At 38.4% G+C, this 26,558-nt stretch overlaps 4 protein-coding genes across 18 annotated transcripts in view; 2 read left to right on the plus strand and 2 right to left on the minus strand.

Annotated features, from left to right (window-relative positions):
* The window catches only part of znf185 (zinc finger protein 185 with LIM domain), a 27,117-nt gene extending 15,180 nt beyond the window's left edge, over nucleotides 1-11,937 (plus strand). For 10 of the 14 annotated variants that reach the window (XM_081698706.1, XM_081698713.1, XM_081698718.1 and 7 more), the window contains 26 exons: nucleotides 117-179; nucleotides 475-537; nucleotides 1,124-1,207; nucleotides 1,368-1,439; nucleotides 1,668-1,760; nucleotides 2,245-2,307; nucleotides 2,603-2,665; nucleotides 3,256-3,339; nucleotides 3,500-3,571; nucleotides 3,654-3,728; nucleotides 4,000-4,083; nucleotides 4,294-4,362; nucleotides 4,535-4,618; nucleotides 4,780-4,848; nucleotides 5,022-5,105; nucleotides 5,234-5,305; nucleotides 5,891-5,926; nucleotides 6,678-6,716; nucleotides 6,980-7,048; nucleotides 7,850-7,882; nucleotides 8,707-8,778; nucleotides 8,870-8,932; nucleotides 9,317-9,373; nucleotides 10,042-10,098; nucleotides 10,392-10,494; nucleotides 11,415-11,937. In XM_081698706.1, the coding sequence (XP_081554832.1) occupies nucleotides 117-179; nucleotides 475-537; nucleotides 1,124-1,207; nucleotides 1,368-1,439; nucleotides 1,668-1,760; nucleotides 2,245-2,307; nucleotides 2,603-2,665; nucleotides 3,256-3,339; nucleotides 3,500-3,571; nucleotides 3,654-3,728; nucleotides 4,000-4,083; nucleotides 4,294-4,362; nucleotides 4,535-4,618; nucleotides 4,780-4,848; nucleotides 5,022-5,105; nucleotides 5,234-5,305; nucleotides 5,891-5,926; nucleotides 6,678-6,716; nucleotides 6,980-7,048; nucleotides 7,850-7,882; nucleotides 8,707-8,778; nucleotides 8,870-8,932; nucleotides 9,317-9,373; nucleotides 10,042-10,098; nucleotides 10,392-10,494; nucleotides 11,415-11,513 (1,822 nt within the window). In that variant the 3' untranslated portion in view covers nucleotides 11,514-11,937. The remainder of the gene's footprint in view (nucleotides 1-116; nucleotides 180-474; nucleotides 538-1,123; nucleotides 1,208-1,367; nucleotides 1,440-1,667; nucleotides 1,761-2,244; nucleotides 2,308-2,602; nucleotides 2,666-3,255; nucleotides 3,340-3,499; nucleotides 3,572-3,653; nucleotides 3,729-3,999; nucleotides 4,084-4,293; nucleotides 4,363-4,534; nucleotides 4,619-4,779; nucleotides 4,849-5,021; nucleotides 5,106-5,233; nucleotides 5,306-5,890; nucleotides 5,927-6,677; nucleotides 6,717-6,979; nucleotides 7,049-7,849; nucleotides 7,883-8,706; nucleotides 8,779-8,869; nucleotides 8,933-9,316; nucleotides 9,374-10,041; nucleotides 10,099-10,391; nucleotides 10,495-11,414) is intronic. The other 4 variants (XM_081698709.1, XM_081698708.1, XM_081698710.1 and 1 more) reach the window with 4 other exon arrangements.
* Nucleotides 11,915-16,057, minus strand: pofut4 (protein O-fucosyltransferase 4). 2 transcript variants are annotated; one of them, XM_027008624.3, is made up of 5 exons: nucleotides 15,946-16,057; nucleotides 15,593-15,643; nucleotides 13,907-14,587; nucleotides 12,895-13,517; nucleotides 11,915-12,748 (listed from the first exon to the last, which is right to left on the minus strand). In XM_027008624.3, the coding sequence occupies exons 3-5, from the start codon at nucleotides 14,585-14,587 to the stop codon at nucleotides 12,601-12,603; spliced, it is 1,452 nt and encodes a 483-aa protein (XP_026864425.2). In that variant the 5' UTR covers nucleotides 15,593-15,643; nucleotides 15,946-16,057; the 3' UTR covers nucleotides 11,915-12,600. The 2 variants fall into 2 exon arrangements, with proteins under 2 accessions (XP_026864425.2, XP_026864426.2); XM_027008625.3 differs by lacking the exons at nucleotides 15,593-15,643; nucleotides 15,946-16,057 and adding an exon at nucleotides 15,110-15,553.
* Nucleotides 15,930-19,844, plus strand: rab9b (RAB9B, member RAS oncogene family). Its single transcript, XM_027008626.3, has 2 exons — nucleotides 15,930-16,066; nucleotides 17,083-19,844. The coding sequence occupies exon 2, from the start codon at nucleotides 17,124-17,126 to the stop codon at nucleotides 17,730-17,732; it is 609 nt and encodes a 202-aa protein (XP_026864427.1). The 5' UTR covers nucleotides 15,930-16,066; nucleotides 17,083-17,123; the 3' UTR covers nucleotides 17,733-19,844.
* A 602-nt stretch (nucleotides 19,845-20,446) lies between these two features.
* On the minus strand, nucleotides 20,447-25,911 carry plp1a (proteolipid protein 1a). Its single transcript, XM_027008623.3, has 7 exons — nucleotides 25,782-25,911; nucleotides 23,846-24,032; nucleotides 23,323-23,479; nucleotides 22,857-23,025; nucleotides 22,430-22,503; nucleotides 22,218-22,283; nucleotides 20,447-21,786 (listed from the first exon to the last, which is right to left on the minus strand). The coding sequence occupies exons 1-7, from the start codon at nucleotides 25,783-25,785 to the stop codon at nucleotides 21,706-21,708; spliced, it is 738 nt and encodes a 245-aa protein (XP_026864424.1). The 5' UTR covers nucleotides 25,786-25,911; the 3' UTR covers nucleotides 20,447-21,705.
* Between the last annotated feature and the right edge of the window lie 647 nt (nucleotides 25,912-26,558).

A 26,558-nucleotide genomic window follows, 5' to 3' on the forward strand; every position in this document is an offset into this window, starting at 1 on the left:
GGATCATTCTTGTCAAAATGTTTGTCATGTTCATCAAGATGCAAATTCCATCTGAAAATGCTAATTCTGTCTTTTCCCTTTTTTTATTTTCTGTGTGGCTGCCTCTTTTTCCTCAGTGTAAAAACACTTCAGAAGACCAGTGACTTAAATGACATTGATCTTCTAGATCTAACTCAGAGGTCAGTTAAATTATCATTAGATTATCAGAGATTATCAGTAAAAATTGAAAATATGCCTACATCCATGATTGTCCTTTTATAGATAGCTGCTATATGCATTTAAAATTTCAGGAGCACCTATGTGCTGTTTGTAATAGAGGGAGGGAATTGAAACTCTTATAATGGCAAAGATTCAAAGGGAGATTCACACCTTGTACTGCCCCCTGTTTTATCTTATGTCATCATGTTCAAGCATTTCAATTCTATTTTACACATTGTTAATAAACATACCCCTCTCCCCTTGTCAATTGTTTAGTACTCTGCAGAAACAAGTGGACCTCAACCCTACCACCACAGACCTGCTGACAGGAATTGGCAGGTGATCAAATGGGGGGAGGGGGGGTCTCAGGTAAAAATAGCTATTGCTGCTACTTCTTTTTGTGAATGCAGACTATTCCTTAGTAGACTGGGATAGGATAACAGGCTGAACAGGATATTAAGGTGATCTGAGTGATCTGAGAAGGCCACTTCATGAAGTATGAAAGGGATGTCTCAGATCGCTCAGCATATATAATATGGTAAATCATACCCTTCAGAAAAAGAGGCTTATTGCTAAAGACATAACCAGGCCTAACATATTTTTATGTTGATACCATTGCAGATTTAGAGTACAGTTAACTTTGCAAGTGTCATTTATGTGTAATAAATGAAACAAACTGAAAAATACCTTTTTTTGGTCTTACTTGAGCCAAAGACCAAATATGTATATATATATATAATTTTTTTTTAAATTTTACCGGTAATTTCAAGCATGTTTTTTTTAAATATTAGCTTGGCTATCAGTTTCAGATGTATAGGTCCTTTCCCATTCAAATAGATAGGATAGTCTTGTACAGCTGGAAAAAATTCTTTTTGGGGGGCATTGCAAAGATTGGTTTTGAGTGCATTGTTGGCTGCTCCCACAGCTCTCTGCCCCAGTCAGAGAAGACCCGAGGCTCTCTTGACCTACTTGCCCTTGATGTCATCCCCATTGACACCAATTCTGACAAGTGAATTTTTTTGTTTCTTAAACTATGAGTTAATTGCATGGTGTTTCAGAAATGGAAATTTCAGAGATTCAAAAGCAAAACTAAAGTAATATATATTTGTGTTTCATTTATATGTGGACATCATGGACTCTTGAACTTTTGTTTCTTGCTACTACCTCAGGCTGAGCACTGATAAATTAAATACCAAAGATGAGACAACAAAAACCGTTGTATGGTCAAAGGACCCAAGAAGGTACAGCAAAACATTATCCCTTTGCCATTTAGAAGGATTCTTTATTTCCGCTTCCTGATTTGCTTACATAATGTCTCATCAGTTCAACAGAAATGGTCACCATCACAACCAACAAAACAGAGATAGTCAAGGGTAGTGCTTTACAGAGATAGTCAAGGGTAGTGCTATTCTTTGGCCTATTCTTTGGCCCTTCACAACAATACTAAAAATTGTTCTCTCTTTCCTCAGTGTCACTGAACTAATCACTCCAGCTACCCTGGTTGCTCAGAAAGGCCCATACAAAACATCTGAACCCAAACAAGAGATCACTCCTAAGAAAAGGTTCATCATCCTTTTTAGATGAGATATTAACATGAACCTATGTATATGTGGTTATAGTGCTGGTAGATAATCATAAATAATAATGCATGACAGACCTATTATATTATGGTACCTTTGAGGCATTAAGCTGTTTATGAGACATAATAATGAAACCACATAAATATACTGCAGAAAAAATATACTGCCTTCTGCAACCATTGCCCAGTGATATTATAGCCATAGGTCTGCATGTGTTATTATTTCTGTTGTTTCTCTTCCTTCAGTGTGACCGAACCATTCCTGGCAGCCTTTTATAAATAAGTTACAAATTAGTTACAATGGAATAGTTATCATCATAAATAGATAGATATATAACTGGATGCATAGAAGGATCATTCTTGTCAAAATGTTTGTCATGTTCATCAAGATGCAAATTCCATCTGAAAATGCTAATTCTGTCTTTTCCCTTTTTTTATTTTCTGTGTGGCTGCCTCTTTTTCCTCAGTGTAAAAACACTTCAGAAGACCAGTGACTTAAATGACATTGATCTTCTAGATCTAACTCAGAGGTCAGTCAAATTATCATTAGATTATCAGAGATTATCAGTAAAAATTGAAAATATGCCTACATCCATGATTGTCCTTTTATAGATAGCTGCTATATGCATTTAAAATTTCAGGAGCACCTATGTGCTGTTTGTAATAGAGGGAGGGAATTGAAACTCTTATAATGGCAAAGATTCAAAGGGAGATTCACACCTTGTACTGCCCCCTGTTTTATCTTATGTCATCATGTTCAAGCATTTCAATTCTATTTTACACATTGTTAATAAACATGCCCCTCTCCCCTTGTCAATTGTTTAGTACTCTGCAGAAACAAGTGGACCTCAACCCTACCACCACAGACCTGCTGACAGGAATTGGCAGGTGATCAAATGGGGGGAGGGGGGGGGTCTCAGGTAAAAATAGTTATTGCTGCTACTTCTTTTTGTGAATGCAGACTATTCCTTAGTAGACTGGGATAGGATAACAGGCTGAACAGGATATTAAGGTGATCTGAGTGATCTGAGAAGGCCACTTCATGAAGTATGAAAGGGATGTCTCAGATCGCTCAGCATATATAATATGGTAAATCATACCCTTCAGTAAAAAGAGGCTTATTGCTAAAGACATAACCAGGCCTAACATATTTTTATGTTGATACCATTGCAGATTTAGAGTACAGTTAACTTTGCAAGTGTCATCTATGTGTAATAAATGAAACAAACTGAAAAATACCTTTTTTTGGTCTTACTTGAGCCAAAGACCAAATATGTATATATATATATATAATGTTTTTTTTATTTTACCGGTAATTTCAAGCATGTTTTTTTTAAATATTAGCTTGGCTATTAGTTTCAGATGTATAGGTCCTTTCCCATTCAAATAGATAGGATAGTCTTGTACAGCTGGAAAAAATTCTTTTTGGGGGGCATTGCAAAGATTGGTTTTGAGTGCAGTGTTGGCTGCTCCCACAGCTCTCTGCCCCAGTCAGAGAAGACCCGAGGCTCTCTTGACCTACTTGCCCTTGATGTCATCCCCATTGACACCAATTCTGACAAGTGAATTTTTTTGTTTCTTAAACTATGAGTTAATTGCATGGTGTTTCAGAAATGGAAATTTCAGAGATACAAAAGCAAAACTAAAGTAATATATATTTGTGTTTCATTTATATGTGGACATCATGGACTCTTGAACTTTTGTTTCTTGCTACTACCTCAGGCTGAGCACTGATAAATTACATACCAAAGATGAGACAACAAAAACCGTTGTATGGTCAAAGGACCCAAGAAGGTACAGCAAAACATTATCCCTTTGCCATTTAGAAGGATTCTTTATTTCCGCTTCCTGATTTGCTTACATAATGTCTCATCAGTTCAACAGAAATGGTCACCATCACAACCAACAAAACAGAGATAGTCAAGGGTAGTGCTTTACGGAGTGAGTACAGGTATGTTTTAAGCATGGCTTTAATTCCTCTGGAGAGCATTCTTTCAGCCTAATTCCTCAAACTGTGGATATTTTATATGTTGGATTGGTTTTTAATTATTTTACCTGAAATCAGATTCAAAGTTTTTTGCAACATTAATTTTGAATGCCACCTTGTCTGTATCATTAATATCTAATATAAACATGGGCTTCACCTTGGAATATGTGGATGTAGAATAAATGTCACTAGTATTTTCATGGTGATCTGAACACGTGACTGGTTATGCTCTCAGCGCTGTGCCCCAGTCTGAGAAGACTTGGAAATCTCTGGACCTGCTTGCAAAAGATGTAATCCCCTTTGACACAGATATGGATGAGTGAGTTTTTTTTTCATAAAGGAGCCACACTTTTACTATTGCTTCGCAAATACATAATTGTTTGAGAAATACTACAAGCAAGGTGTTTTAAATGTTTAGAAAATATAAAGGACATAAAATATATAAAGGAAATAATATTTCAAGTCTGATTCAAGATTCTATAACATCATGCCTTACTATTCATCTTTTTTCCTGCCTTCAATGACTCAGCTATAACAAAACACAAAGCAAAATTGAGACATCTAAAACTGTAATGTATACAAAAAAAGATTCAGAGAGGTACAGAAACACTTTCCTTCAACAATTATTTAGTAATATTGTTTTCTGGAAGTAATGTGACATTTTTTTTCAACAAAACATAATTCTTAGGTTATTCAAAATATATGCATATAAGATCAACATAGCCAGTATTTAAATGGTGATTTGAGCATATAATTGATTACTTCCTCAGCTCTCTGCCCCAATCAGAGAAGACTCAAGAATCACTGGACCTGCTTACTTTTGATGTCATCCCCAGTAAAGAAAATACAGCCAAGTGAGTTTTTTCTTTTAAGGCCATGTTTTAGTGGTGTTTTACAAATACAATACATAACATTATAAATACTATAGGCAAAGCAGTTTGGACACTTTATAATTATAATTATAATTTTGCACTCTTTTCCAAATTTCTTGACCCTGCTCTCATCACATGCCCAGCAGCAACAAAATGCAAAGCAAAGTTGAGACATCTCAAACTATAATGTATACAAAGAATGATTCAAAGAGGTACAGAAACACTTTCCATCAACTATTAATTAGTAATATTGTCTGTGGAAGGAGTGTGAATTTTTTTTCAACATTTCAATGTCATTCTTAGGTTCTTCAAAATATATGGATATAAAATCAACATACCCAATATTTAAATAGTGATTTGAGCATATGATTGGTTACTTCCTCAGCTCTCTGCCCCAATCAGAGAAGACTCAAGAATCATTGGACCTGCTTGCATTTGATGTCATCCCTAATAAAGAAAATATAGACAAGTTAGCCTTTTCTTTTAAGGCCAAATACAATATATAACATTGTAAATACTAAAGGCAAAGCATTTTGGATACTTTAATTATAATCTTGCACTCTTTCCCCAAATTTCTTTTCTCTGCCCCTATCGCAGGCCCAGGAGCGACAAAACACAAAGTGAAGTTGAAACATCTCAAACTGTAATGCTGCCAAAGGACTCAAAGGGGTAAAGCAACATTTTCCCTCAATCATACATTTATTGATTTCTTTTTAGAAACAGTGTGGTGTAACTGGATTTGTGTCTCAGAAAAAGAGAGCATCAGTGTAGATTCACATCCTTTCAAAGTATGGATAAACAGCTGCTGAAGAATAAGCCTACATCTACCCACTTTGTAACCAAAGGTTTTGGTCCTATTGTTGTAATTCGTAATACTATTTAATTTATATTTTTAGTAGAACATTAGGAACTCACACTTTCACCACTGCATAAAAGTAAAAGGTACAGAGCCACAGATATTTATGAGTATTCAGTAGAGGCACCACTGATTCTCCAACTTCCTCATTAGTTAGCTGGACTGGAGAACATTAGAATTCACTTTGTACATGACAAACTGTTCTCATCTCCCAGAGTGAAATAACCATGAATTTTTTTCAAGCTGTGCCGATCCATTTGATCCTATTCCCGTAGTGAATGTGTGCATAAAGAGCTGATGATTTGGATGTAAAGGTGATGAATTCCAGTGAAGACAATCATCTGTGTATACATTACACTTATTACAAATGCAGTTTCTTTTCTCTCTTTCTCTGACAGGACTATGGAGCGGTTTGATCCCATAATGTTAGACAGGTATGCCTGCAGGCAAAATGAATCAACATGCTGTTGGGGGGTGCTGATGATGATGATGATGAGAAGGAGAAGGGGATGATAGGATGGATTGATAGGCTTGTCAACAAATCCGTATGGAAAATGCCAAAACAATAATGCTCAGTGATGTTAATGGTGTCAGAGTTGAATGGAGGTGAGGTGTGAGATGAGGGACAGCTCCATTAGAATATGAATGATGATGATATTTTATTGAAAAAATATAATAGATCTTGTTTGGTGTGTTTTTGATTTGTTTTTGATGTAATGGCATTCTTTAGTGATGCATCCTAGCACTTTTAACCATATGTCTGAGAAAGTGCACTGCTTATTAAACTAAAATATATCTTCAGGTCTATCTGTATACATTTTAATACCTTTAAAAAAGTATTCTGGGAACTGTAGCATATGGACTAGATACATCAAGAGTTATTTATTTATTTCTATCTCAGTAAGAATATGGCTGGTGATGTCATGAGCACCTCAGATGATGATATTCCCAGTGACACGGATATCATGGGATTTGATTATCAAACGTGTTCTTTTGGCACATTTACCTGTCTAGGAAACACTAGTGCAGATCGGCGGTGCTGAAGGCACAAGCAGGTGTCAGTGCATTCTTTGTGTTCTAGCCTCAAAAGTGACACTTAGAGGAACACTGGGTATGCAGTGCGCATGTGCTGTATTGTGTTTGTGTCTGTCAGTGTGTGATGTGATTTTGGATGCTGTGTTTCAGTCAGAAGAGCAAGAAGCAGACTCTCACATATGAAACAAAGTGAGTCATCTCTGTCTTGCTTATTCCTTCTCACAGTCTTAATCTTTCTCATTGCTTGTATTACTATTGCCCACATTTGAAACATTTGGCTTAGTGAACAAGAACTAATTGTGAACCACTGATGTTATAGAAATAACCACTGTCTAGTCTTTACCAGATAGGGGAGCCTATTCTTTCCTTTACAAGTGTCATCAATGAACTCTTCAAAATATATTAGTAATTGTACGACACACTTAAAACCATCATTATATAATATGTCTTAGGGAATCTGACAGTGGGTCACCATGGGATGAGTGGACATCATCCACCGTATACACCACAATAAAGAAAAGGTAAAAAAAAAAAAAAAAAGAAAAGAAAAGAAAAAAAACTCTAAGGCTCTTACTTTAAAGGCAGCACAAAAAACACAGAAGGTTAGTATTAGACTCTGTAGTAGTGCAGTAGTGCCACATTTAAAGCTCATGGATGTAATAATGTTTAAGTGTTTACAAAAAAGCTATTCAAGCTAACAGGATGAAAAATAAAAATAACAAAATATGTTATTGGAATATATCCAATCACCTACTAGCTACTGTGCAATTTCAGTTGGATAGTGTGACACCAGTGTTTGTTGTCTGTAAGCAGTCTCTCTTATTTATTTAGTCAGTGTTTCTAGAAGTTCTGACAACCATAAGATAGGCATATTGTGACATAATCATGTTAACATGATAACATATAACATATTGCCCAACCCACCTGTTGGATCTTCCTGTCCAAAAACTCTTATCTCCTTTGTCACAACTGATAGGAAAGCATGGAAGCATATTTGAAGTTTTATTTAAAATTGCTTCAGTGAGCCTTAAAAAAGAAAAAAAGGGATAAAGAGTAAAACAAAGAGGCATATAGTCTGTTGATGTAAGGGGTTAACATTGTTGGACTGGGCAGGGCAAATCCAACCTTATTAGGATTGCTGAAGGAGGCAGGATCAACCCAACACCATTGCTTCCACTGTAGTACTAGCGTTACCATGTTAGATCCAGGCTAAATATACTCAGCAAGTTTCATAGACCTCAAAAAGAACACCATTTGATTACTCTGGCTCATCATTTAAAGGGCTAGTGTGCGATTTGTGATTTCTTAACTTTTTTCCATAGTGATATGAAGGCTGACCCACAACCAATGGCAGAGTAAGTTCATTTTTCTACTGTAAAACATAGATACCAAACACAGTAATGTTAAATATAATCCACAGAATAGGCATTCATGTCATCTGTTTAAAATATGCTTACAGATTAAAGAGATCAGAGGTTGAACATGTTAAGTCACTTTAAATTTATTACAATGTTTATAATCTTTGCAATGACAGCATTCACTTCACTATATGTATTGCATAGGACATCAGTTCTTATTTAACACAACCATTGTAATGGCACAGTAGATTGCCTAGAGAAACCCTTAAAACCAATTAAGATTAGATGGATGTGGACATGTCCTAGATTTTGAATGAGTGGCAGGCTATTTTTAGAGCAAGAGCTTTGTTCCTACAGTCACGTCTTGATATGTAAGATCATGTAATCTTTCTGTACCTGTTCAATACTGGCATTCTGAAATAAGAGATGGACAGCTGAAGTACTGCATTTAGGGCAAGCTTTTAGAAGTTCAGCTCTTAACTCTGTCTTGGATTACTCAACTTCTTTGTCCATAGACAACACCTAACACTGTGTTTATGGACATGTGCTTTTAAGGATGGTGGGACTTTGTGCCCTAGTTCACTGGATCCTTAACACTCCCTTTTTCTGTTCCTTGAAAACATGCAGAACACCTTTTTGGTATCCCTTACTTGCTTTTCAAAAGAGAGGAGGTGCGTAATTCTGAGAAGGGTTATGGTAATACCATGCTGGCAAACCAAAGTCAAGTGCAGTTACAGGAGTTGAAATCTTCTATTATGTTGCCTGCAAAGCACTTCACTTCTCCAAGAGTTTAATGCTACCTGTTATCTGATCTTGAACAGCAGTTATACCTACTCCAGAGTGCAAGATAGTCCTGCCCAGGAGTCCAGGTCATTGGACGCTGACACTAAGAGGTATGTAGCCTTGTGGCAGATGAGTACCTGAAACCCACTGAATAAAAAACATGTCTAGGTTTTGCATCTTTTAACCTCTCCTCTTTTATAGGAGCTTTGTCTATGTCAAAGAGTATGTGAATTTGTCTGAACTGTCCACACAAAATGATGTCCGGTAAGATGCACTTCACTTAATTCTTAGACTAATGATTATAACTGTGGATCTCTGGTTAGACTCAACCCCAGTACTACTCTAACCATTGTTAGGGAAATCACTGAAAATACTGTCAGGTCAGTATAAAAGAAGTATTTCTAATAGCTGTATAATAAAGCGTCTTGTTGCTCCTTATGGCCAGACACACATAGAAACCTTCTAAATAGGCATAAGAATAAAACATGCTATTGTTTTAATAGTTTAACTGTTGTAATAGTATTGAAGCAAAGAAATTATAGCAGCTGTTCTGCTCAGAATGGCATTACAGTGATTCAGTGGGTTAAAATTTGGGACTTAATTTATGATCCTGTGTGAAAGATCTGATCTTTGTGTCCTCATGTACAGTGATGGGGATTATTTGTCTTCAACCACCTCTAGATATGCATACAGCAGTCCCTCCAGGTAATACTTCATCATCTAAAAACCTTTGTGGTAACCCTTTAAATACAAATTTTGCTTCCTCTAGCTTTGCTGGGTGTATGCTTAGCTGACCCACCTACAGATTTTATTTAAAGTTTTCCTTTTAGTGAAGAAAGCAATTTTACAATTGCTCAGTTTGCTCAGTGGACAAATCAGATATAAGTGTTTTTTCCAAGCTGCTAGAGTAAAAATAATCCATGATTGACAACTTCTCATATGAGACCATGAGGTAACATGCTTCCTTGGAGAGGCTTTCATGTCACTGGGCCCTGCCTCTCATCATGACTATGCTGAGAATGTTGTGTCAAAGCAGTCCAGGGTCGGATTCACTTATGAATGCAGAAGCCCTGGGTAGACTCCCCTCCAAATACTAATTAAAACCATTGTTAGGGAAACCAATGAAACTACTGTGGGGTCAGTGTAAAACAAGTATTTCTAATGGCTGTATAATTTAGCTTCTTGTGGCTCCTTATGGCCAGACACACTTCTAAGTAGGCATAAGAATAAAACATGCTATTGTACAAACTGTGGTAATAGTATTGAAGCAAAGAAATCAGAGCAGCTGTTATTTTCAATATGGCAGTACAGTGAGTCAATGGGATAAGTTATGATCTTGTGTAAAAAATTGATCTTTGTGTCCTTGCCTCCAGTGATGGGGACTATTTGACTTCAACCATCTCCAGATATGCATACAGCAGCCCCTCCAGGTAATACATGATACTAGGTAGGCTGATAAAGGCAAGTCTGAAGCCTGATGGGCAGTAATCAGAGAGGATGTTGGGCAGGATCTGGGTGACAGTGTCCAAGAATGTCATTTAGGAAACTCTGAAGAATAATAAGGTTAAGTGAGTCTTATTTGACTTACAGTGAACAACTACTACAACTAAAAAGCAGTTTAATTATTGTTCAAAGATCCTCACTTAGTGAATGTATGAAAGTGTTAATTATAACTTCACTCTTGAATGATGTTGGCAATAACCATTTCATTTCTGATTGCCAGTGTAAATGCGACTGCCTGCACGTATTGTGGAAGGCTTGTAGGGAATGATGCCAAGATCACAATTGAGCATCTTAACATCTCATGCCACCCTGATTGCTTTAAGGTATTTTACAGTATATGTTGCATCTTCACTTACTGGGCATCTTATTAGGCACACCTTGCTGCATTTTATGTGTATTTACAGACAGCAACCTCTGTTCCAGTTCATCAACCACCCTCTATCTAATTTTTCACTGGATATTTTCAACTGCTGGATGATAATATGGCACCCCATTAACACTGATATGGTAGTGGCATGTCTGTGGGTGTTGAGCAGGTATAAGTGTTTGTCAAGACACAGCAGAGGTGCTGGAGTTTTTACTTGTGCCAGTGGCACTGCTGGGCTGACAGTGGTCCATCACCAAAGTGGTCCATCACCATTTACCAGAAACCATGTGGTCAAAAACTGATTAATGTTGAAGGGTTAGAGTATAGCCAACACCAACTGTGTATGGAAATAATTGGGCTATAGAATGAAACTGTAGATCTATTATGTAAAGTAGCATATAAAGTAGCATTTGTAGTAAAGTGATTGTTGAAAGTAGTATTTACATGAAATACATTTTTATTTTAATTATATTTTAATTGATTGTAAACATTTATCAAGATCTATATAATTTTGAGATGTTATATAGATAACTTGAAATCCAATTTCATTTTAGAATTCTGCGTAATATAAAAGAATCCTTTAGTGCATATGAACATGTTCATTTTACTGGCAAGCTTTCATATCAAGTATACCTGAAATCAGTTACAAATGTTAAACCAGGAATAGGTGCTTTTTGTATGCCAGGTTTTAGTAATTTAACTTAATTAAATTGAAAAGTAAATTAGTAAACTTCATTATAATTACAAACTATATCCATATAAAAATATACAAAATGTAATTTACTTTCTACTAGTAATTTCAGAGGTAACCCTGGAGGAGCTGCACTGCTGTTTTGCCAGCAACTTAACATAATTTTGCATTCTTCCCTCCCCCAGTGTGGTATCTGCAGTAAGCCAATGGGCGATTTTCTTGACAACATGTTTTTGCACCGTGGGACCGTCCATTGTGAGAGCTGCTATGCCAATGTACATTAGAGAGGGGTTGATTAGGCTTGTGCTTACTCTTTAATTATTGCAGAATGTTGGTTACCCTGAGAAAGTAATGCAGTATGTTATTATGAATTACTTTTGCATTCCTACTTCTGTTTTCCTGTTTTATATAGCCTTACTTAATCTTAATTGTGCAAAATGTGTTTGTTGGTAAAATTACAGTAATCTAATTTCAGGGTTGTCATGTTTAACATCTTATTGGACATCTTAGTTTCAGACTTGAAATTTTGTATGAGCATATCTGTATTTTCTGTTGCTAACCATCAGTTATTAGCAGTTTAATGTTTTAGAAGCTGAATATATTTTGGAAAAAATGTGAATACATTTTGACCCTTGAAATATCTACTTTTTTTACTTACTGCTACAAAACATTATCCACACTGGAATTAAAGGTTTGTGTATAACCCTTTTAATTTGTTATTCTCCTTTATAAAATATGAAAATAAGAAATATGAAAATATAAACATTCCAAGGCACTTATCGAACCCAAAAACCTCATTACAAAGAAATCTGCTGAATAAAAAAGCAGCTGCATTTAAATGTCTTGTTCAGCAACCTGACATTCATAAATCACAAAAAGACTTAACAGTTGCAGTGATAAGAGTAGATTCATTCTAATGCTTTGTTTATGTGGATTATTTATTAAAGTATATCCATATGAACAATGTCAAAAAACCTCTCGTGACTTGTAACACTGCAAACAATGCAACAATGAATATGTAAGTCAGTCATGCACAGGCCAAAATAGATGTAATATGCCATTCAATTACAAAAATTGCACATACACACCATCTTCAAATTCTATATACATAATGTGCATTATAAAAATTTCTGTGGTAACCCTTCAAATACAAATTTTGTTTCCTCTAGTTTTGCTAGCTGACCCACCTACAGAGGTTACTCACAGTTTTCCATTAAATGAAGAAAGCAATTTTACAATTGCTCAATGGACAAGTCAACCATAAGTGGCTCTTTTTTCCAAGTTGTTGGGCTTTGGCAGAATAAATAACGATTAAAACCTACTCATAGGTGAGTCCAAGAGGTAACATGCTTCCTTGGAGAGGCTTGCATATCACTGGCCCCTGCCTCTCCTCATGGCTATGCTGTGAATGTGGTGCCAGAGCAGTCCAGGGTCAGATTCATTGTGACTTATCAGTGACACCAGGCCCTCAGCTTGGTCTAGACTCTGCCAGTAGTCCTGTGGCCACATCTGAACCCAGCTGAACACAGACATGCAATATTTCAAAACACACATCTTCATATTACATGCTTTTGATCTCATTTAGACAATTGCTACTTATGACCATGGTGAAAAATTTTACTGCAATTCTTTCACTTGTGAAGATGTGAAACATGAAAAACTTACGTGTCGTTGGGGTCAATCTCATCTAAGGAGCCATAACTTGGACTAGGGAGAGGGCAGCCCATATGGCTGTTGTTGGCCATCCTTTGGTGGGGTGCAGGGTTTTTTTCCGGGTTTCGCCAGTGTGCTTTTTCTTCAACCAGACGTTTGTTCTCACCATCACACACAAAACACTCAAAGCCATTCAGGTAGTTTGGCTTGCTCATGTCATTGACACCCCACTCTCTGTTCTGAAGCCCTTCCAGGAGGCGCAGATTAGTGATCTTGCTGTGTGTCTTGTACTCCAAATACTGCATGTATGCAGTATCATCCTCATCCAGAGCCTTGATGAATTTGGCCAGCTCTCGGGGGGAGGAAAAGTCATCAATGAGGACAGCAGAATGGGGGTTGGGAAGCCAGTCAGCCACTGATGATGAGCCCAGGTAGATAGGTACACATCCCTGATGCATGGGTCGCCACAGTTTTTCAGTCATATAGTCAGGGCACCGGCCATTCTCCAGGGCAAGATGGAACTTGTAACGGGCCACAAAGCTCATGAACAGGCTGTCCTCACCTGTGGCGGTGCTAGTGTCCTCCAGGTGCTCAGGCAGATGCTTGTTGTTCAGACACTTTCCATATGAGTCCACCTAAAAAGAAATTAATAAAAAAAATGTCAGTGGTATCTCCGTCTACTACAATTTACCAATGACCTCAGTACTGGGTCAAACCAATGTGATTCAAGTTCTATACAGGAAAGAGAATGGAAATGTAGTCAGTCATTCTTCCTATATTTATAGCAAGGCTACCTCTATATACAGGTAGATTATTAACAAAAATATTGATCATTTAACAAAATTTTGCCGTAAATGAAATTACCAGCAACTATTGTTAACTCACAACTTAGACATAATTCTAAATTTCTCTCAGTTCCATAAAACCAATGGAATGTTTTGGAATTCTTGGCAATATCCACAATACTTTTAGAAAAATTGTATTGTTGCAAATTTTATTATAACTGCATATTGCCACATCTTACCTCTATGTATTTCATAAACTCCCGGACATAGCGGTCACGGTCAGAAGGCACATCGCAGTGTGACTGCATGTAGAGCACTGGGGCTAGCCCGGCCTGTCTCCAACGGTTCTTCTCCTGCAGAGAAACTGAAGGAGGCTGCAGGAGGTAGTCAAGTGATGGCAGCCACTGAAGCGTGAGGGGGTAGTCAGACTCCCGCCTGAATGTCGCTGTGTAGTTGAAGAGGCGAATTCCAGGGCTGTGAGAGAACATGTAGTTGTTCATGGGTGACTCCTCGTGGAACAGTGCCCATGTCTGGTGGGGCAGACGTGGCAGTGGTGCCTCATATGCACGGAAGTCTGTACCATAGAAAATAATGGAAGTAGTGCGGCGGTGCAGCTGTACTTTGCGGTTGTGTGTAACTAGGCAAGAGGAGCGGGGACAGTCCACGCGTTCCCTGTTACCAGGAAAGTGGGGGAAGAGGTTGGCGCTCCACCAAAGGAGAATGGGCAACTCTTTGTTACTGCGTGTGTCACTATTGCCCGGACCTCTGTAAGAACTTACAGTGACAAATTCCATGCCAGTAAGGGCACTCTGGGGCTGGAATGCTCCACTGTCCACAGTGTCTGCTGGCTCCAGGGACCTGCATGGTAGTGTACACAGCCCAAGCCACAAACAGAGCACAAGCCCACTTTCAACCTGCATCTAAAAGGCAAATTAGCATGGGTTAATTTTTCTGTATTAAAATGTTTACTTAAGCCACAGAACACCAGAATAAGAACATGTCAAGTGTTCTATTGCTTTTATTCAACAGTTCTACAATATAAAGTAACAAAATATAAATATAAAGCCCAAAACATAAATGTTTTAAATATTGGTAAATCACAGCACGGAGAGTCTATGGTCTTGAACAAAAAAAAAACCTAAGAAAAAATAAGATACATGCCTAACAGAGGCCTAACTACAAAGGTTTATATAGCACTGTCAAGTTACGAACAAAGGCAAAAAACTAAAAATACAATTTAAGAAGTAGAAGATAGAACTGAGTTATTTATTAGTTGTCATTAGAGCCTACACTTCCGTTCAGTTTGTGCAGATAGACAAAAAGGGCTGCTTAAGGGTTCGCAACAGACCAGCTCGCATCGCTGGCGGCTTCAGTGTGTTTAATTGCTCTACATTCACAGCAGTCGACTGTTTTCAAAGTTTTCAAAGTAATCGCAGATTTACCGTTTGAGGTGGTTCTACCTCTCCTTCAGAGTATAGTCAAGTGGGCTGCAGTCGTAAAGCTATGTTATAAAAGTCATTCAAGTTATGGGAACATTTTGTATACGCACAAATTAGCTAGATGGTTGGGTGCGTAAAGCTAGCCGTTACTCAATGCATCAGCGGGCTGAAAACAGTTATTAGGAATCTCCACGCGATTAGAACACATTTCAACCAATCAGATTGAGAGTTCGGAACTAACCGTTTTATTAAAAAAGGGCACAGGCTATTCTTGGCGATGAATATGAGAGTGGCCTAAATTTTAAAATTAAGAGCATATGGAATATTAGAAAAAAAGAATTCCTCGCACACTCCAAATATGCTAGGCTGCTATTTATTGTAGTGGGGGCGTCATGCAACGTCGGTTTACATCTGGTGCATCCCCCAGCGGTGCATCATTTTTAGTAATTGGTACAATTGATAAAAACTAGTCATATAGTTCCTTACCGTTCTTAGAGCAGTTGCATGCTATGAATATTCAGTTCCTTTGGTCTTCACCTAATTGTTTTTGAGAAACAGAATGGTATTCAGCTGATGCAGAAAGTGGAGGTTTGAATTACCTAAACCAGCTGCTTTCTTTCACGTCTACCCAAGGAAACGGAATTGTGGGCTTTATCACCACCTAGCGCGTTGGATGCCTTATCACAGTGTAAAACGAGAGCTAAAAGTAAAATATGTAAACAACCAGAAAATGTATATACAATCTTAAAATATTTTATATCATACCCTAGTAATGGCAAAATAACATGCTGTTGACCGACATTCTTTTTAAAACTATAATCTGTACGTATTGAATGGACCTTAGGACCATGGGCAGGGATTGGTGCTGGAAGGACGTCGCTTGACAAGTACATGCACGATGCACGGCAAATCTCAGCAGCAGGGCTGTTCAAGCCACTACTCGTCACCATAGAGAATGAGGTAATTTAGAGAACATCTCAACACAAGTAAATTAATTCAAAACTTCGGCAACCATTGTCTTTTAAGATATTTAGGTTAGCTGATGTAAATGATTTTTAGAAGCACAAATTGAACCGTTCTAGTAAAGAACGTTGCGGATTGAAATATAGGTTAGCTAGCTAGGATATCTAATTTTAGGTTAGCTAGCTTGGCTAACCTAGCTAGGATAATATTTACGATAGCATAGATGCTTTACTATTTTGTTTTGCACAATGCAGAATAAATAACTAGTAAAACAAAAAAAATTTGTGCTGATGTAATTCTAGGCCTACACACTGAGACAGAACGTAATATGGAAACGTAAGAATAGTTTTAGTAGTTGCAAGCCACGAATACGCTTGCGCGAAGTAGGAGGGTGTGGAAAAAGTGATGTTTCCTGTTTAGTGCCCTTATCTTACTGACTCACTGTTATTGCTCATTCAGAGCTCATAATGACGCTAGCATGTGATGTTATGTGATATGTCATAGCTGAGCAGTTAAATAGATAAACCCTTGACTAGAACAAAAATCATGTCAATTTCAGTGTTCATCTTATCCCGACCCCTTATTTAAGGCTTTTTCAGACGGTTGCTTATAGTGTGAATATCTTCTGTATCAACCAAAGTACTTGGGCTAATGTGTCTCGATTAGCCCAGCCCCCCCCCCCCCCCCCCCCCCAAAAAAAACGCGTACATAACGACGTTCTTCCCCGAAATACAAAAGAGAACCGATCTCTCTGTGTTCTGAAAGGTTAACCAATCTCTCTGGCGTATACAAGAGGGAGTAACCCTGTTCAAAGTCTCAGTCATCCGCTTAGTTAAACACTTGTGCAACCACAACTATTTTGTATAAGAAATCACATTACTGGCTCAAATTTAGCATGCTTGGTGTCCACTTACAAAAAGGTTAGACCTTCTCATACATTTAGTTTATAACTGCATAATCCATGGCATTCATTTAATCAGTGTTTGTGTGTCTGTGCGTGTGTGTATGTGTAGGTTACGTTGAGGCTGTGGGTCACCCAGCCTTTGCTGGCGTCATGAGTGGGAAGAGCCTCCTTCTGAAGGTGATTCTGCTGGGGGATGGCGGTGTGGGTAAAAGTTCTCTCATGAACCGCTATGTGACTGACCGCTTCGACTCTCAGTCTTTCCACACTATCGGTGTGGAGTTCCTCAACCGTGACCTGGAGGTGGATGGACGACCAGTCACATTGCAAATCTGGGACACAGCGGGCCAAGAGCGATTCAAGTCCCTGCGCACACCCTTCTACCGTGGCGCCGACTGCTGCCTGCTCACATTTGCAGTGGACGACGTGCATAGCTTTCAGAACCTGGGTGCCTGGAAGAGGGAATTTGTGCGCTACTCAGATGTGCGTGATCCCGAATTCTTCCCATTTGTCGTGCTGGGCAACAAGGTGGACAAAGAGGAGCGAGAGGTGGGCGAGGAGGAGGCACGTGCCTGGTGCGAGGAAAATGGTCACTGCCCCTACTTTGAGACCAGTGCCAAGGATGATACTAATGTGAGCGCTGCCTTTGAGGCAGCTGTACGGGCGGTGCTGGCCTCCGATGATCATGTTGACCATGCCCTGCTCAGCAGCACCATCGACCTGCATGGTAATCGCAAGCCGGCCCGCTCCTCCTGCTGCTAAGGCGTAAATGGATACCAACACATCCACGTTTGCCCTGCATATGCACATGATAACCAATGGTACAACACAGGTTGGGGTGGGGTGGGTGAGGCAGCTTTGATTGAGTTCCCTTGGGTTCTTTAGTTACAGATGTAGCAGAATTATTGTACAGTGTCACTGGGACAGTCATTTTTTGTGTCTGCTTTCTGCAGTCTGGCACCGATGACTGCATGATATTTTCTGTCTTTCCTCACAAAGGCTCCTGTGGCTTGTTGGATTTTCTGCTTGTTTTGATTTTTTTTTTTTTTTTTTTACAGTAGACTAACCTTAGAGAAATATATATAATCTTCAGTACTGTGTAGAAGTTAAGTCAGATTTGCTAAGCCTGTAACAAGGTTACACTGAGGTAAGTTTTGTGAATATGGCGGGGGGGAGATATGTGGCATTGACAGAGTACGAACAATGATTTTTGCTGTTACTATTTTTTTTTCTAGGTACATTGCCGTGGTACACATTTTATGTTAGCTTTCACTTGAGCATTTAAGGTGGTCTTACTTCTAAGATTCTCTGAGTTAGAGGGCTGTGTCTTGCTAATGCTCTAGTGCCCACTGACATTGGAAATAAGGGCTGACTCTTTGAGGAAGTGTGTTCAACAAAATACTTTTCTCTTTGATTTGCATCCAAATTCAGTCTTTTACATCAGTGTGTACTGACTGAGTTGGCACTTATTGGACTCTGCAGTGTTTAACTGCTTATTTGTTTTTCAAAAAATACTCATTTTTTTCTGGGTTTTATTTTTGTTGTTTCATAGCTACTAAATAAGTAGTGATTACCAGGTCTGTTTGTGTTCCCTTAGTTTAGTCTAATTTGAAGACGGGGGGGCACATTTGCCCAGGTATAACACATTTAACTCTTAATTGCATTTTTAGCATTTTATATAAGATTGACAAAAGAAACCTTTGGTTCTTAAGATTTTGATATTATTGAGGCATTTGCCATGTTTTCATATTTAAATATTGTTCCTTGGTCTTGCTAAATTATACTGGACTTTGACCTGGCTTGCGTGGCTAATGGTAAAATAATTTGATTCTTGCTAGCACTGCGAACATGAAGCAGCAGATGTAGCTGATATATCCTTCCACTCAAGATTACAGAAAACTTCAACTTCCAAGCCTGAAACACATTCTCTGTTGTAATCTGATGGATGGCTCTTATCTTTGGCCACTGTCAAAGCCATAATGTTTTATTTTATTCTGCTGTTTGTTTATATAGGGGCTGATGTGGGCCACCACATTTTATCGACAGTCTCCATCAACGTAAAATGCCTCCTTCAGTGTTTTAAAAAGAATAGTTCACTGTGAAACAGAATAATTTAAGGCACTGTGTTTTCACCTCTCATTTGCTGATGGCATTTTTAAGTCGAGGCACATAAGTTACAACAGTGTTCATTGTGATTCTGATATAGTTGTGTTGCATCTTGTTTTACAGTATTTTGTTACAGGTGATGCATTCCAAGGATGCTTAATGTTTATCTCCCTACTGCCCTCCCAAATTAGAAAGTAAAGTACTGCTGCCTATGTGGAAAGGGTCTATGTAAAGACATATTAAGATTTATAGACATGCATGTTGAATTCTTGGTGGTGTTTATTTATTTGTTGTTATTTTGTGTGATAAGCAAGAGAGTAAATATTAATCATTTGCATATTGTTTTCCATTTATGAAAGTATTGTTTTTTTAAATTTGTCACTGTCTCTTTTCCCAGAAATGTAGAGAGTCAAGTCTGTGGTTATAGGTAAAGGCATTTACTGCACTAAACATGAGCAGGGGCTTGGATAGATCATGTCACATGCTGTATGTACTGCACTGGGCATTCACTCACAAATACTGTTCTGACATGTTATGAAGTTGCTGTCTAGCGTTCCAAAGTATTTGCTCCATGTGCTTTGAACTGAGTTCAAGTTGTGTAATGGTACCTGGGAAAGGCTGAGTTCCTCAACTGTCCAACCCACTGTCTTGCATTACATGCCCCATGGCAATAAAGGAAGTCAAGATTGCTTCTGTTTACATACCAAACTAATTCGGTTTGCGATTATCCAATACCAGTAAGATGAATAAAAATGTCAGTTGACAATGTGTCATTAGTTTCCTTGATGAAAGTATCCTTAAACAGGAAAAATCAAAGATCAGCTGTGTTTGCAAAAACATGTAAACTGGAAATTCTTTAAGTGAAAATACATCATATAACTGCCACTTAATGTATCAAAAGCTCATTCTGAATCAGTGTGAACCTTGTAAAAAATATATTGCAATAGGATAATACAGAACATTTGATTCAATGCTCATCATCAATATCAACATCCGCAAAAATAGTACGTACTTTTAAAACTCTAGGTTTTCCCATAACTCATGCTTTATCGTTTTGCCTACTAGAAGCCTCTGCTTCTGTGTTGCATGTCATTGGAGTTGGAAGGAGAATGGAGAATGCAGCTGTGAATGTTCAGGGGTCTGCCAAACATAGTCGACTGTCTCCTCTTTGACCTGCCAACATTTGTACAAGGTGCCACATGGCCAGGTGCAGAGGACAGTGAACCTGTGGACAAACCTGGTAACCAAAGTCCCTTTTTCACACAGAAAACATTAAAGGGCCTTGATTTTCCTTTATTTAATCACCAAGATTCTCCCTCACCCTCTTGCCTGAAAGATGTATTAGACAGCCAACAGGTTAAAGAAAAAGCAACCTGTGTTGGATAAACCATTCACTTTTCAAACTAAAATTATAAATATTATTAGTGGCACAAAATCAAATTTTTGATAAATGAAATGTAAATCTTCAGTAGGATTAGTTAAAATCTAACTAAAGAGTGTTATACAATAACTACTACTTTTCTCCTGATAGTTACAGAGACAAAACAAATGCAGTTTTATAGCTGGAAAAGTTTGTATTTGAGATAAATATTCACCCAATGCTAGGGGGAGTCAAAGCCATCATCAGTAAGAGCTCAGAAGCCAATTGCCTCTGAAACATTAACTCCATTCCATTCCAGCACTGGCTCCATTATGTTCAAGACTGAAGGGGAGAAAGTGCTGTGGTCACTCTAAGTACTGGTGTGCCTGGCACCATGGTAACCAAATGTGAAAAATAATCAGCATAGTAAGAAGTCATCAGCAACATTATGGTGCTTTTTTGATGCACTCCAAGCAAAATTGAAAAAAAAGCAAAAGCTATTGTTTAATCAAACCTGATTAGTTTATACTAAAAGTCCTAAAAAGTCCAAAAGAAAAACAAAAAAAATTAAACCTACATTTTGGGGTGATAAAAACACTTCAGAAGTCTACCAAGCTACTTCATTTTTAATAGTAATAGTGTACAACACCTACTTTAGAAAGAATAAGGTATACTCCCACATTTAGTAAGGGATGTGGGCACTAAAACAAGACACGTGAATGCCATTTTGAATCTTAAATCACAAAAATAAATATAAACAGCTATCCCTTAAAAAATTATATAAAACAATAATAAAAAAGTAAACACAAATTGCAAAATCCAATTGGCACCAAATATGTGAACAGATTAGATTCAAAGCCTTGAAGTGAAAAACCAATGTTTGCGCTTTGAGCTTTCATCAGTTTGCTTCTTGTCACTATTTTTGTTCATCAGTAAAGAAACTGATGAAAAAATGATGAAAAAAAGGTTCCTGAAAATTGTAGTTATTGATGTGCACATTTTCATAATCAAGAAGTGTTACAATAAACAATTTGTTGACTAGCCATCAGAACTTTTAAAACATGCAATAGCCTGCATGGCTCAAAAATACAGTACCACCTGGTGGACAAAAAGCTGAGCTGCTTAAAAGGCGTCACCTCAGTTCAATTTGGAAGACAGATTCCTCAGATGTGTTCAACAGAAATGTAGGTGCTGTTAAACAGGTAGTTGAAATAATTTCTTCAGGTCACCTATAGGGTGCAGCATGGATGGTAGGAGAAAGCAGGGATCTTAAGACCTCGGACCTAAGCCTTTCCTCCCCAGATAGCGCAGTACAGCAAAATTATAGGTAGTGGACACCACATATGTGAGCTACAGCGAGAAAGAGAAACAGAGAATGAGGAAACAAAGCCTAGGAGTCATGACAGGGTAAGCTTAATTAATATCTTGTTTTACAAAATGAAAACTTGTTTATTGATGAAGAAAACTCCTTATATAGTTCCCACTGCCAAATCACCACTAACAAGCAACACTAAGAGAAGTCACATGCAGACACGTCATGTAGTCATGACATTCTCTGCAGAGAAAGCTCTCTAAATATTTGAGAAAAACATTTTAAAATGCTGCACTCACAATTTCTGCAATCAGTCTGAGCTAGTGCAAAGCAGAGACAATTACTCATTACTCATTACTAATGGAGGATCTGAATTCTTTTACACCTACAAATACTGTATGCCGTCACTGAGCCACATGACCAATTGTCCAGTGCACTGAAAACTAACATCTTAGAGCCTTCTACTCACAAGGGCCAATAAGGTGATTCCAGCTCCCGCAAATGCTGCGATATAGAGATCATAGGTCAGGAAAAACTGTAAATTAGAAAGACAGAATTTACAGAAGTCAGACACAAACCACAGTGCTGATGTTTGATATCAGTTCCATATCTGCCAAGCCTTTAGAGCCAGTCCTCTGAAGACAAAGGCATGGGATTGCACTTTGCCAGAGGGCAACATACCTCTCTTGTACTGCACACATTGGACAGGGTCATCCCACAAGCTTTTCCTGGGACAGTGTTCCATGGGAGCAAACCTGAAGGAAATGAGATGTCTTTGAACTTTTAGCGTGCAACATCAGAAGTCTAACAACACATCCTGAGTCAACCCCAGAGTATGAAAGCCTGTGAATCTAATGCTACAACCAGATTTAGGTCATATGGTTATGTACAACATTTCACTGCACAGTCATTTCAAAGAAGCCAAGAAAAGATGACCCAAAGATACATTTTTAAACATTGTCATTAAAAAATTGTACTCATGTTTACAAGTACATACTGCAACATTTTGCAGTAATTTATTTCATATTACAACAGCAGCAAAAGGAGCTGTCAGGAGGCAAAACAGGTGTGCAGAAGATATTAAGAATTGTGAGTGCAAGTTTATTACCATATTGTCTGGCATCCACACAGAGCTGGTTGATGCTGGAGGGTGTTTCAGAGAGCATATTGATGGTGTGACAGGTGGTCGCCATGTTGTAAAAGAAGTAAACGGGAAGGGCAGAGAGAGCAAAGACCAGCAGCCAGATGACAGCCAGGAAATATGTGATCACTATAAACTGTGAATGAGACAAATCATACAAGTGATTCTGCCACCCTTTAAAAGTGTTTTACCATGAAAAGGTTAAGCACCTAGCCTGACAGTTGAGGACACAACTCTGAGCAGCCAAACAAACTTGTTTTTTTCAACAGGGTGAGAAAAGGTACTACTGAGCAAAAACAATGCAAAAGGCCCCAAGACAGGTCCCAAGACAGGTCCCACTAAGTCGCAATTGACTGAATAAGAAGGAGAACAAAATATTTCTGACATTTCTTAAACATGCGCACACAAGTTTATAGTCAGATGCTGTCCTCACCATTGTACTGAGACAGCGGCCGCACACAGTGCTTCGGAACTCCCCAAATGTTTGCCTTGCCACACTGGTTGTGTAAAAGCCCTCAGCCAGTAGTGCAATACAGTACAGAAAGAAGAAGGTGGCCAGCCCATAGATAACATACTGGAAGTACTCAATACTGAGAGAGAGAGAGAGAGAGAGAGAGAGAGAGAGAGAGAGAGAGAGAGAGAGAGAGAGAGAGAGAGAGGTTGGTGAGGGAGATAATTATTATGCACAATAATTTAGTACATACATCGTGTCTCAAAAGTGTTGCTATTGGATCAATATTATCCAAATGAATATAATTGTGTGTTACTCTCAGATTTTGATACAAATGGGATGTGAGTTAAAATGATCTATAATGTTCTCTTTAGGAAATATCTTGGATGATCACCCCTCTTAGTAAAATGACTCCATGACTTTATCCTTGTGTGATTTGTTTAGCTACATTGTGGTTGTGGCTCTCACCATTTACAGATATGTGGTTGTAGCCCTCACCACTTACAGGTATGCCAGTGTGATGTAGTCCTGCAGGTTGCGAGCAAAGTAGGTCTCAATGAGCCTCTCAGTCTCTGTCAGTGCCTGATGCCCGCAGCCGCAGAACAGTGCAATGCCCGAGAAGCATAGGAGGGTGGCTACCAAGGAGGCATAGGGCACTCCTCCCAGACAACGCATGCAGCACTCGTAGAAACCTACAGGAGCCACATGAGCTTCATCATCATCATCATCATCATCATCATCTCCTTACACTGTGTCCATCATCCTGTCATTCTCCCTCCACTCCATCAATCCAACATTCCCTACATTGCCTGCACCAGCCAGGAGTTTTTTTTCCTTTTCTACGTTATTAAAGGTGAACAAATCTATCTTTAAAGCTCAGCTTCAGTGTGCTGGCAAACCATCACATTCTTTACTGCAGTTATTAAAAGATTCACAATAAAGCCCTCATACAAAGATTCCTAATATTGGTAAAGCTTTTCATATTTATTTATTTAAAACTTAGAAAACAGAGTCGCAGTGAACAGTTTACAAATAATAATTAAAACTTAATGAACATTACTACAAGTGGCTAAAAATGAAGCTGAGTTCTTCTATAGTGAGACTGGTATCATATCCATCAAACACAACACCACTGTTATCATGCACAACACACCATCCTCTGTCCCAATAATCATCAATTACTTTTTGACCACCAGTCTAAAGCTGACTGGCTATTATTTGTGTTGAGGAGCGACCCTGACTTGGTGGTGGCACAGTGGGTCTTGTATTCGTATGCTTAGAAGTTAGCTCAGTGCTGGCTTGTAAAAACAATAGCTATAAATAGTGACACAGGAAGGATTTGAAAATAGTGCAATGTCAATATCACAATGTCTCAGTGAGTGTATACATGTACCCTTGTTTCTAAGGTATTTTCACACAGCACTTCTTAGGGCAACCAGCTGGGGCCATAAAACTGTCTGGCTGACAGGATACAGGCGAGTGCCACCTACCACCTTCTGTGCAGTGTATGAGATGTAAGTAGTAGAGGACCAGGGAGTACCATGCCACACAAAGTGTGAGAAAAGAGGAAGGACTGAGGCGCAGAGGGAGAGCATCTCCTTTTGTAAATTCACTGACAATGGCCTTTGTCCCTAAGAAGCTTGTGAACACAAGGGCAGGCAATGTGAAATGAACAAAAGGCCACAGCTCTACTTTTGAAAGCTGAAGCTGGGGGTGGGGGTGGCTCATGACTTCAGCAGCAGGGATGGAAGACCTGACTTGGGAGATCATGTGGAAGGACTAGCAGCTAAAACCTTTCCCAGAATGTTAAAGGACGGGCACTGTTGATTTGGCTGACACCAGGAGCATGTAACAAGGTTTAGGGTTAGAATATCCATGTGAATGAGAAAGCCATAAAATCAAGGGCTTCAAAACCATTTTAAATTTAATTAATATGATATAATAAATATGGTGAATGGTCACATATTTTGCAATGATACAATTCTCTCATTTTTCCAGCTGAGTTAATATTTAGCTTCGACGCAGTGACCTGCATTACTGTAAACCATTAGTAAACAGGCTATAAATGTGAATTTAGCATTGAGTTATTTCAGAATACAAGAAAATAGATATGTGTTGAACTTTTGTTACGTACACTGAAGGGGAAGATTTGCACTTAACAATAATCAGAAACTAAAATATTCAGTATTAAACTGAAATTACCGAATAAAAACCATATGATATGATATGATATGATATGATATCATTTCCAAGACGTTTTGCCTCAAACCGGAGCACATTCCGGCCACATACAAGTTAGCCTATCAGGTGCCCATAAAAATAAACTAAATAACAGTCTGAAAAAATAAATATCACCATATAACGTTGCCTAAGACAAAACTCATCTTTCCTGAAAATATTCGACTCAGACAAACTAGTAGCATCAGCCGTAAATTACTCACCCATTCCTGAAAATAAATAGATTAATCTTGGTTTGTGCTAGCTAGTGCGAAGATATGCCCGATTCGCCGAACAAGCTCAGTCGTCGCTGTTCTCGCTGCTCTGCCTCCCGAATCTCAAACAATGAACAGAGCCAGTTGATGGCTGAATGTAGCTTTTCAATGAACTGCATGCCCACACTAGAATAGGCTGGGTTCAAGACGGAGAATAATGACGAGGTCAAGATTCCCTCTGCCTTTAGAAATTTACTGGAATCGGGGGGCATTAATTTGCATAGCATTATCCGCTTTTTAGATTTAACAATGTTCGTTAACAAAAAAGACTATATACCTTCTTGCCAGTACAAATTATAATTAGCAGCGACCCTACATTATTTCAAGACGTTGGCTTGTAGGCCACTCAAGTGAGCCATATGTGCAGGACAGACCTGCACCGATTTCATTCCACATGGAACGTCAGAACTTCACCTAAGATAGATCCATAGGAATAGAAATTGTGATAAAATTAGTCTAGTGTTTGTTCTCAGATTTATGTTGAAAATTTAATAATCTACACACTGCATCAAGAGTCTGTTGGGACTAGGTTGCGTCTCTGAAAGCCCCCCTCCCCCGAATGTCTCATGGAAGACACCGATATACTTAACCACCAGAAAGACTACCTCACCGTAACACAAACATGCTCATTCTGCTTCTCCAGTGAAAACCAGTATTTTCAATGTTGCAGACTCATTGATATCTGTTAGGTTGCTGCTGCTACAGTGAGGATGACAATTATTTCTG

The sequence above is a fragment of the Electrophorus electricus genome, chromosome 16, assembly GCF_041902795.1.
Source record: "Electrophorus electricus isolate QZ-2024a chromosome 16, ASM4190279v1, whole genome shotgun sequence".
Classification (NCBI taxonomy): Eukaryota; Metazoa; Chordata; class Actinopteri; order Gymnotiformes; family Gymnotidae; genus Electrophorus; species Electrophorus electricus.

Bases quoted from the DNA above. Each gene is read 5' to 3' on its own strand.
- pofut4 (XM_027008624.3), bottom strand. From the start codon at position 14,587: ATGCAGGTTGAAAGTGGGCTTGTGCTCTGTTTGTGGCTTGGGCTGTGT. The intron at 13,518-13,906 runs GTAAGATGTGGC...ATTTCTTTTTAG, and splicing joins AGTTTATGAAATACATAGAG to GTGGACTCATATGGAAAGTG. The intron at 12,749-12,894 runs GTAAGTTTTTCA...GTCTGTGTTCAG, and splicing joins GAGATTGACCCCAACGACAC to CTGGGTTCAGATGTGGCCAC.
- rab9b (XM_027008626.3), top strand. From the start codon at position 17,124: ATGAGTGGGAAGAGCCTCCTTCTGAAGGTGATTCTGCTGGGGGATGGC.
- plp1a (XM_027008623.3), bottom strand. The intron at 23,480-23,845 runs GTAAGTGGTGAG...TCTCTCTCTCAG, and splicing joins TACATCACACTGGCATACCT to TATTGAGTACTTCCAGTATG. The intron at 23,026-23,322 runs GTGAGGACAGCA...TCTCATTCACAG, and splicing joins GCCGCTGTCTCAGTACAATG to TTTATAGTGATCACATATTT.